Source organism: Daucus carota, chromosome 9 (assembly GCF_001625215.2).
Source record: "Daucus carota subsp. sativus chromosome 9, DH1 v3.0, whole genome shotgun sequence".
Classification (NCBI taxonomy): Eukaryota; Viridiplantae; Streptophyta; class Magnoliopsida; order Apiales; family Apiaceae; genus Daucus; species Daucus carota.
The window spans coordinates 45,729,110-45,739,470 of record NC_030389.2 but is presented as its reverse complement, the minus strand read 5'-3'; the positions used below and the strand labels follow the sequence as shown (position 1 = coordinate 45,739,470).

The following is a 10,361-nucleotide window of genomic DNA, read 5'->3' as shown; positions in this document are numbered from 1 at the left end:
ATAAAACTAACTAGTACTCCCTCCGTCCCTATTTATCTGTCCACTTTGGAAAAAAAACACATACTAAGGAATAATTGATTGTGTAAACTTTTTCATTAAATACCTCTAATTAATATCTTGAAAATGGTGGAATACTCCTACTTTATGTCTTGAAAACATAAATTCAACCAAATTTTAAATAAGTCAAGCCTTGAAAATTGAAATTATGAAGATATATTTGAAAAACTATCATTAAATTAGTTTTGAAAGTATAAATGGACAGATAAATAGGGACAAATTTTAACTTCCAAAGTGGACAGATAAATAGGGACGGAGGGAGTATAAATTTAAGTATACATATGCAGTACCAAACGTACATTGGCATTCTGAACAGTAAAAACTTTTTGTTAAGGGATGGAGCTGGGTTGGCGTGTAAAAGTTGAACGTCTTTTACACATTTAATCTTCTGTCAGCTTTTTCTTGGTCCCTTCAGTGCAGCAATAAATCAATGGTGAGGAAGAGGCTAGCTTCCGAGATGGAAGTTCAACCAGGCGATGAATGCCGCAACAGATTTTCGGGCCGCCGAGCGACTAATTTAAATCCTCAAACCATTGGTCTCCATGCTGCAGGTGTAGTCGTGAATAATATCAGCAATGGTAATTATAATAATACCGGTTCTTCTAACCACCCACAAATTCCCAACTACTCCACCACCACCGTAATGTTCTCTTCCTCTGCTATCAACACCAGCACTTGTATAATGGACGGATCATCTCATCAATCTGCTTCTCCATCCGTTTGTGTTTTCTCGGGCCTGCCCTTATTTCCGCCAGTGCTGCAGCAGCAGCAGCAACCGTTGTTATCTTCTCCGCCCATAGTCCCACTCATAACGCCAACTACCACTACTAGTCCAATTGGAACTCAAGTTGGTACAGATAGCAATTCTGATAGCAGCGCTGCAATGGCATGGATCGATGGCATCATCAAAGATCTTCTTCACAGCTCGTCCCCTGTCTCAATACCCCAGCTTCTTCAAAATGTTAAAGAAATCATTCACCCCTGCAATCCTAGCCTGGCCTCACTACTTGAGAGTAGACTCCGCACTTTGACCACTACCACAACAATGGATCCAGACACTATGAGAAAGGAAACAACATCACCGGCTATTAGAAATTCCCAGTATCCTCACTATCATCATAATCTTCAAATTACTTCTAAAGTAACACCCCAATTACATCCATCCTCAGCTGCACCTCCAACTGGTCTTGTGGACGTCGATAACTTTGTTGCTGTTGCTGCTTCTGCTTCTGCTTCTGTCAACCATTACAACAATTGGGAACTTCCACAAACAGCAACTAGCAGTAACGAGGCCATGCCTACTGCCCATATTCCTGTCATGTTGTCAAACCAAATTAAAATGCACGAGGACTCGATGCTGCCACCTCCTCCAGCAGCAGCCGATGCATCACAAGTTATGGATGATGCGGCAGTTTTTAGGGAAAAGAGAAAAGAAGACATACGACAGCTGAAGAGGGACGAAGAAGGTCTGTACCTGCTCAAACTACTCCTGCAGTGTGCGGAGGCCGTCTCTGCAGACAATTTTGAGGAGGCCAGTACTATGCTATTGGAAATTTCACAACTGTCCACACCTTTTGGAACGTCCGCTCAAAGGGTGGGCGCTTACTTCTCAGAGGCAATGTCGGCCAGATTAGTTAGCTCTTGCTTAGGAATCTATGCTTCTCTTCCCACAACAATGGTGCCTCCTCATGGCCAGAAAATGGCTTCAGCATTCCAGGTTTTTAACGGTATCAGCCCCTTTGTTAAGTTCTCACACTTTACTGCAAACCAGGCCATACAGGAAGCTTTTGAGAGGGAGGACAGGGTGCATATCATAGACCTTGACATCATGCAAGGCCTCCAATGGCCGGGACTCTTCCATATCTTGGCTTCTCGACCTGGAGGACCTCCTTCCGTTCGACTCACAGGTTTTGGCACTTGTATGGAGGCTTTAGAAGCCACTGGTAAGCGCTTGTCGGACTTTGCTGATAAGTTAGGGCTCCCATTTGAGTTCTCCCCAGTTGCTGACAAAGTTGGGAATCTAGATCCTGAAAGAATTAACGTGAGCAAAAAAGAGGCAGTTGCGGTTCACTGGTTACAGCATTCACTCTACGATGTCACAGGCTCTGATGCAAACACGCTCTCGCTCTTGAAAAGGTAATTACTAATTTAAGAACCTTAGTCTTTCTATTACACCTTTGATCCAATTCTACTCTGCATTTTGCGCTAGTGCCTGCTCAATAAATCTAATGCTATGGCTGGTTAAAATGAATAAAAATGAAGAGAATGAAATGAGATGAGATGTAAACTATATTATTGTGTAAATGTTCAAAGTTTTTGTTTCCTCTGTTCCAATTGTCGCCCCCCCCCCCCCCCCCCCCCCCCCCCCCCCCCCCCACACACACACACAAATAAATTAATAAATAAATAATTCATAGAATCTGCAGATATGTGTATGAAATCTTCCCTCTCCAAACACAAAATTAACGTGAGTTCGTCAGGATTGACTATTCTAGATTTACTAATGTCTTATACTATAGGCAAAATTCTTCTAAGTACTAGCATCAGAAAGTAGATTAGTAAATATCACTTATCAATGTGGTACACTTACTGTATGCAGATTGGCCCCAAAAGTAGTAACCGTGGTAGAGCAAGACCTGAGTCACACAGCTGATTCCTTCTTGGGAAGGTTTGTGGAGGCCATACATTACTTCTCTGCATTATTCGACTCGCTCGGAGCAAGCTATGGGGAGGAAAGCGAGGAGAGGCATGTGGTGGAGCAGCAGTTGCTATCGAGGGAGATAAAGAATGTCCTAGCTGTGGGGGGGCCTTCAAGGAGTGGAGGTGGTGAGTTGAGATTCAACTGGCGGGAGAAGCTTCAACAATCTGGATTCAAGGGAATCTCTTTGGCTGGGAATGCAGCCGCACAGGCCACTCTCTTGCTTGGGATGTTCCCTTCTGATGGTTACACCTTGGTCGAGGATAATGGCACTCTCAAACTTGGTTGGAAAGATCTTTGCTTGCTCACAGCTTCTGCTTGGAAACCACTTTACAACTAATTAGTATCATCCAGCTAGCTAGCTACGTCTTACAGCCATTATAAGTTGATGACATCAATCGCAATTTTCTTCTGTATGTAGGTCACTTTTGTCTCTTTTATCTGTTGTCATGTCATATTCTTAGAATGAATATTGAAAGGATAATTACCATTGTCATAGGGCACAATATATCAAGTTGCTCACTCACTATTATATGCTTTGAGATGTACTGCCTTGCATAAGAGAAAAGGCATGCTTTCAAATTTCGTTTTGGCCAATATTATTAGCATTCTTCATTAATTTATCTGTTTAGCAACGCATCTTTTTTACATTTGTTGAGTTTGTAACTAAAATCGCATATCTAAATTATCTGTACTAAATTATACCTCCTTCCCACTCATTTGGTTTAAGCTGAAGTACACACCGTGAACTCACTCATAAATGATGCCGAGTATTTTGCTAAATGCAGATCGCTAGTATGTCATCTACGTTATCAACAAAAGTTGCATCATTCCGAGATAATTAAAGTATCTGTTTTATTTCATCCACTACTGCCATACCTGCTAGAGTTCCATAACATTCTTCAGGAAAGAAATTTGCAGAAGACATGTCAATAGTGATTCTCAATTAGCCAGCATTTAGTGAATGTACACAGAGTGTAGCAGAGGCATACTGGTGGCCTCTGAAGAAAAATCAAATTACAACAGATGACCAGAATCACTGAAACATGTTATATAAAATTAATTGATATTCTTATAAATTTGAAGGAGCTTTCATCGTTCCCGCCAAAACTTTTTATTCATGTCCCAGGCTTTCTTCGTCCAACCCTTGCAACAAAACCAGCCTTGATGGGAGCTACAGAACGCCCTGATCCGCACTGCAGAAGATGACATGAACACACAAACATCTTAGATGATTAATACGACCTCAATTATTGACACCATAGAATTGTCTAATCATTATTGTTAATACAAAGAACAGGAAGAGGAGATTAATTACCATGAAGGGAATCGACCCATTACTGGGGATAACTGTACAAATGGGAAGATGTGTAAATTATTAGTTGAGAAAGTTCCTTGGATTTATAATGTGTATACTATAGACAGGTGGCTGAGTGAGTGGTAGATGGGAAGTTGGAGAACTATAAAAATTTCACATGTGGCTTAGGGCTATGAATGTTTAGAACGAGATGATTACTAGTGAAAATATGGGAAAATTGGAAGCACGGCTGGTAAGATTATTTCGATTAAAATGAATTACTTGGCCAACTGTATTTTGAGAGGAAATGTTCAGTTCAAGGCGGAGAATACAATTGATGAGTCTATAATCCGGGGAGGTTTGTTCCTTATGATGTTAGGGTTGTAGATGAGAAGTGATTGTGATATTAGGGACTATTCTGATGGTGTAGTAAAACAATCAGTTGTGAAATTTTAGAAAAACAATGGATGATTTTGGTGCGTTTGAGTTTAATAAAATAGGGAATGAACTCACTTGGTGCAAAAAGTGAGACGAACGTATTGGGGAAGAATCTCTTGATAGTGGTTTCATTATGAATCAGCTTGGAATCAATGCAGGTCTATTATTAAAATTATTTCTAGACCTACTAGCTGTAATGGAAGTGAAATAATATTAGTTGGGAAGTTAAACAATTGTGATAATGCATTGAAATGTGGTATTTCAAAAAGAAGGAAGAGATGCACAAAGAATTTGATAAGAAGAAACAAATACTAAATGTTCTAACTAATTATTTTTGTGGAGGATTGAGAAAAATGGAGGAAGGTGAATAATATGCTTCTTTAGTAGGAAATTTAGAAGCAAAATCATCTGGCTTGCAAAAGGTGATAAAAATACCAAATGTATTCATTCTAAAGCTACCAGATGGAGATGGAGGAAAAAGAAAGAAATAAAGGGAGCTAAAGACTTGAATGGGTTATGACAAACAGATAGGAATGTAAATGAGATGGTTTTCTTATTATTTTAGAGACATCCTCCCAACTAATATTCCCATTAAAGAAGATTTTTTGGCTTACTCAGAGCCAATGTGAAGGGAAAATTTCTGCGGAGTGTAATGAATGTTGCTGAAAGATTTCAGTAGAGAGGATATTCGTGTTGCTCTTGCTGATCATGATCCCTCCAAGGCCCCAGGGTTGGATGATTTTGAAAATACATTGCTAATAGACTTAAACTACGCTAGAATGTACAATTTCAAAATATCAAGGGGCCTTTTTTGGAAATAGACAAGTTCATGATAGCTCTATTACTGCTTTTGGAGTTCTATATACAATGAAAAAAGATCAGCAAGAAACTGGCAGAGCAAATTGATATGGCTAAAGCTTATGACAGGGTTGAACGGTTTTTGTTGTTCGGGTGATGAGAAAGATAGTTATGCCGAGAGATGAATTAAGTTTATTGAAAAGTGTATAGCTTCTGTTTCTTTTTCTATATTAATTAATATAGAATTTTGAGGCATATTATTCCAGAAAAAGGGCTGTGGTTAATTAATAGAGAATTTCGAGGCAATATTCTTTGTAAAAAAGATGAGGATGGCGAAATTAAAGGATTGGGCTCGAATTGAGTGACATTTATGTTTTTCACCTCTTTTTTATGGACGATAGTTTGCTCTTTTGCAATGCTGAGATTAGTGAGTGTATAAATATTAAAGAAAGCGTAATAAAGTATGAAAAAGTGCCGGGGCAATTACTATTTTTTTTGTAAATCTGAGATATGTTTTGTTAGTAGAGTGGATAGTGGCATTAAAAAGAGTGTATGGTTGGAAACGAAGTATGTTCTCTAAAGCGGAGAAGAAAATCTTAATGGAAATCGGTCATTCAATCGATTCCTAACTAATGTTTGAGTTGTTTAAGGCTTATTATTAGAGACGTTTATAGAGAGATGGCGAGCTTTTGGTGGGTAAAGAGAATAGTAGAAAAAGATTCATTGGGGGAGATGGGATACCACGTGCAGACCTAAAAATCTGGAGAAATGAGTTATAAAGATTCTGGAGAAATGAGTTGTAAAGATTCTGGAGAAATGAGTTGTAAAGATTTGGAGTGTTTTTATCAAGCTTTCCAGCAAAACAAGGTTGGCGTATTCAAAAAATCAGCTTCTCCTTATTAGTAAAATGTGGTTGTAAGGCTTCGTTAGTGTGGCGTAGCTTGCTTCGGGTGTAGGAGCTTCTCAAATAAGGGTGCTTTTGGAGGATAAGATCAAGAGAAAATATTAGCTTTTCAAAAGATAGTTGGCTATCTACTAAAAATGGTGTTGGTTTTACCAACCCGCCATTTATTCTTGACGAGTGGATATAGAGAAGCGCATTGAAAGATGTAGCAGAAACTTAGAATTCTAAAAAAGTTGGTGGAAACTAGTTTAGGGCCTTGACATTATGCCAAAGAATAGAGAATTTGTGTGGAGAGCTTCTATGATGAATTCCCATGGAGGGGCATTACTTAAAACTTATGTGAAGTGGTCTAAGATTTAGCTTGTTGTGCCCCAATTATGACAAAAGAAGGAAGGCATATTGGTTTGTATTGATTATATGTTGCAAGTTTTTAAATGCTTATCTAACAGATTTTGAACACTTTGTCACAGTGTCCTGCAGATAGATTTGGAGAACAAAATGGCGACTTTCTAAAGGTGTTGTAAGCCTAAATGTGCTCCAGTTAAAGAGTGCAATTTGGAAGCCCTTGACTACCAATTTTGTCAAAGTGAACACTGATGCGGCTTTGGTCACAGAGTCTTATACAGTTGGCTTGGGTGCAATATGTCGCTATGATAAAGGAACTATCCTGGGGGGCACCAGTGATTGGGTTAAGGCTCCTCATGTTGAGGTAGCTAAGAAAAGGCTTTCTGGATTGGTATATCCTAACAAAATATTTACAAGCTAAATATGTGATTCTTGAATTATATAATCAAATGGTGATTAATGCAGCCAAGAAAGGTCCTCAAACAACGCTTGCTTATAGCATGTCTCTGATATGGAAAATGTTAACTTTAGTTTTGTAAGTCACGGCGGCAATATCCCTGCATACTTGCTTGCTAAATGGCCCTTGAAGCCAAATAAATATGTGGGTGGAAAGAGGTATTTCCTCTTAATATTAGAAAGGTTGCAGCCACTGATGTATCCCCACCTAATATGTAAATCTTTATGTCTTTCTTTAATATATTTCTTTTAGAAATATACAAATATTTATCATGTTTCTAATTATCATATACTTACTGGCTGATATCAATATTGTTTGTGCCATCCTCTCCTTTAATAGATGACATCACTAGATTATGTGTCAAATTCTCATCAGATTAGGCATCATTTTAATAAAGAGTATAGATAAAGTAAAAGGGGAACTTGCCTGCTCACATCGGAGAAAGAAGAGACGATTCTCTTTGGAAAGAATTGTGTCTGGGGTTCTACATCCATTACATATAACATACTCATCTGCAATCAGAATGCATGTGCCTTTGAGTAAGCAGATTATATTATAACTTGAGTCAAGGTTCTAGGTATATAAATGCGTTTAAACATTTACCAAGCCAGCATGACTTCATACCAGATCACAATCCAATATTTGTAATATGGGCAATGTTCTTGACCATAATACACACATATATATAGGGTCCTTACTCCAATACAAACCTCCTAAAAATACAAACTACAAATTAAAATAAAAAAAATTCTAACTCACACCGAAATATAGCACATATGGTATGCAAAATGATTGTTGGAGACTAAGAAAAATTAATACAAGTCAGAAGGTGACTTCTAGGGGCCATTAGATTAGATTAATTTAAGAGCCTAGTTTAAGTTTGTAGTTTGTCCTCTAATTTGGTTTGTATTAGAGCAACTTGCCTGTATATGTATGTGTATCCATAGCTGCAGTATCAAATAGCATGTTCTGTGTCATATGAAACAATTACAGAAGTTAGAAAAAAGAACAAGAAACTTAACTGATATATCTTCGTAAAATTCCTTCAAAATTTTTAGGAGCAAATCGACCCTTGACAACTAATCTCTGTTGACCATCAAGAGAGCCACTTGTGCCCATTTCAGCCAGTAAGAAAGTCATGACATGATCTGGTTGCCTATGCATCCTGAAAGATTTAAACAAGTAGGACAATAATCTAGCTTGGATGGTAACAGAAAAAAGCATCTTTATTAAATCTATGAGACACGTTACTGTATGAATCTTCCGAGGGCAAGAATCTCTATCAGATCAATAATTTTATAATTATGAGTCCTATGTGCAAGAGCAAACCTAAGCATGAGTGTGTTAACTACAAAAAATGGGGGAAGTGCAGTAGACAGTTTCATTATACTTGTTGTGCTCACATGCATATTGAAGGATAATATTAATAGCAAAAAATTAACTTGGGAGGAAAATATAATACATGATGCTTATATTTACAAAAATGGGTCAATGATAAATAATCATGGGGCAAAAGAGTTAACTTACGCCCTGCAGAGATCCATAAAATTAACAAAAACTGTCTTCTTTGTGCCTTCTCGAAGGACTTGTGGAGGCCTCATCACTGTCCTGCGCCTATCTCCAGCAAGCTCTGGATTATTCTCTCTGAGAATATGAAATACTCTGCCGAGCAGCTAAAAATATACAGGCCATTGCATCAATCAATGGATGTAAAAGGCAATCCATAGAAGAGTTAATTAGGCGCGCGTGCATACCTCCTCATACTCATAATCCCGATCACTACCTTCCCAGGGATATTGAGGTTGCTTTTCACTTCCTTCCCCTTCAGCCTCATCTAAGGCAACACCCAAGATTGTTTAATATGCCTTGAGTTTTATATAACGAGCAGGGCATGTTTGTTATAAGATTATATTTTTTCAAAATTTTATGTTTAATTTATAAAACTTAATCGTACTTTCAATAATAAAAATTAAATTTAAATATATTTGTTTATTGGAGTAAAGTATAATATCATAATATTCCATTGGAGGATTTATTATTTCAAATATATATATTTTTAAAACTATAATCCCATGTAAAATAAACATGGATTATCAATTTAAATCATCTGCAAACAAAAAAAAAATGTGAAAATTTAATCAATTATAATCATCAGTGATAAGAATGGACGACTGATTACAATTCTTCCATTCTAATCCTGGGGCTTGATATCTTAGCATTAACAATTTCATTACCGTCAGGATCACCTCCCAAATGAGCACTCCCATTGGAGTTTGTTTCCACCTACAAGGATATGAAATATTGGTGTCACATACTCCCATGCTCCCAGTTACACCCTAAAAGGAGGTCTTTGTAAAAAACTTACTGGCTTCTTCTTTTTCTTTTTTAAGCCAGCAAATGCATTTTCTGTTCCTTCGGAAACTAACGTAAACCAAGACCAGAAACCATCACGTGTCACATAATAATTAATAAGCAAGCATAAGTTTATTATTAGCTAATGAAAAAGAAAGAAAATATACACTGATTTCCTAATAATAATGAATTCAAATTCTCGTTTGTTTTAGACATACTTGGTAGATTTTGCGCCTTATCGGCTAAGTTATCGACCCCATCATCACCATGATCTTGAATCACAACTTTCTTTTTTTTCTTCTTTTTGGTGCTATCAAATGGAAGCAACTGCGCAATAAAAGGTTTCCAAGTAAACTCACCAAGCAAACTGGCATCCAGCTCACAACATAATTCGATATAATCTCGCTGTACTAAACTTCAAATCATTCACATTAATACACACAAACGCATACATGAAATTATTGGGAGTGTTTATTAGAATCTGTTAAAATTCCAATGCTTTCCTATTCATGCATTTCAATCCTTTTGTTCAACATGAAAAAAGAACAGGTACTTGTATTAACCCACATTTGCATGGAGAAATTAAGATTAACCTCGGGGATATCTTCTTTACTATCTTCACCCATAATAGATTAGATTGTAAATATATGATTCCTGCAGTTGCAATGAGTAAAATGAATGGGACACTGTTTGATACAGCTGAAATAGTAATAATTAATTATAATCCAAGGAGTTAAGTAGGGCGATTTATTTCAAAAAAAAAAAAAAGTAGGGCGATTGTTGGCTAAAATAATTCTGCAGATCCGTTGATATCGCCTGTCTTTAACTTCTACACCAGCTTCTATTTGTAAGGTAACTGCTAACGACTCGTGCACACATGTAGCTAACAGAAAAAAGGCTCCAGCTAATTTATTTCTTACTACTTCATATATAAATACATCGGTTTTTCAGTGTGTGCCCATGACACATGCTAAGCGTGAAATTTTACAAGTTTGAGAGATTTTGATTGGCTCTC

At 37.3% G+C, this 10,361-nt stretch overlaps 2 protein-coding genes across 2 annotated transcripts; one reads left to right on the top strand and one right to left on the bottom strand.

Annotated features, from left to right (window-relative positions):
* Positions 1–335: 335 nt before the first annotated feature.
* LOC108200677 (protein SCARECROW) lies at positions 336–3,323 on the top strand. Its single transcript, XM_017368913.2, has 2 exons — positions 336–2,193; positions 2,657–3,323. Exons 1-2 carry the CDS (start codon positions 488–490, stop codon positions 3,093–3,095), a joined length of 2,145 nt encoding a protein of 714 aa, XP_017224402.1. The 5' UTR covers positions 336–487; the 3' UTR covers positions 3,096–3,323.
* A 19-nt stretch (positions 3,324–3,342) lies between these two features.
* Positions 3,343–9,972, bottom strand: LOC108202133 (eukaryotic translation initiation factor 2 subunit beta). The gene is given in 8 exon segments (XM_064085513.1): positions 3,343–3,951; positions 7,421–7,506; positions 8,017–8,159; positions 8,522–8,667; positions 8,749–8,859; positions 9,330–9,415; positions 9,565–9,756; positions 9,900–9,972. Coding segments are annotated over 8 exon segments (915 nt in total). The 3' UTR covers positions 3,343–3,873.
* Positions 9,973–10,361: the final 389 nt, after the last annotated feature.

Coding starts and splice junctions, on each gene's coding strand:
- LOC108200677 (XM_017368913.2), top strand. CDS start 488: ATGGTGAGGAAGAGGCTAGCTTCCGAGATGGAAGTTCAACCAGGCGAT. Junction 2,194..2,656: donor ACGCTCTCGCTCTTGAAAAG/GTAATTACTAAT, acceptor TACTGTATGCAG/ATTGGCCCCAAAAGTAGTAA.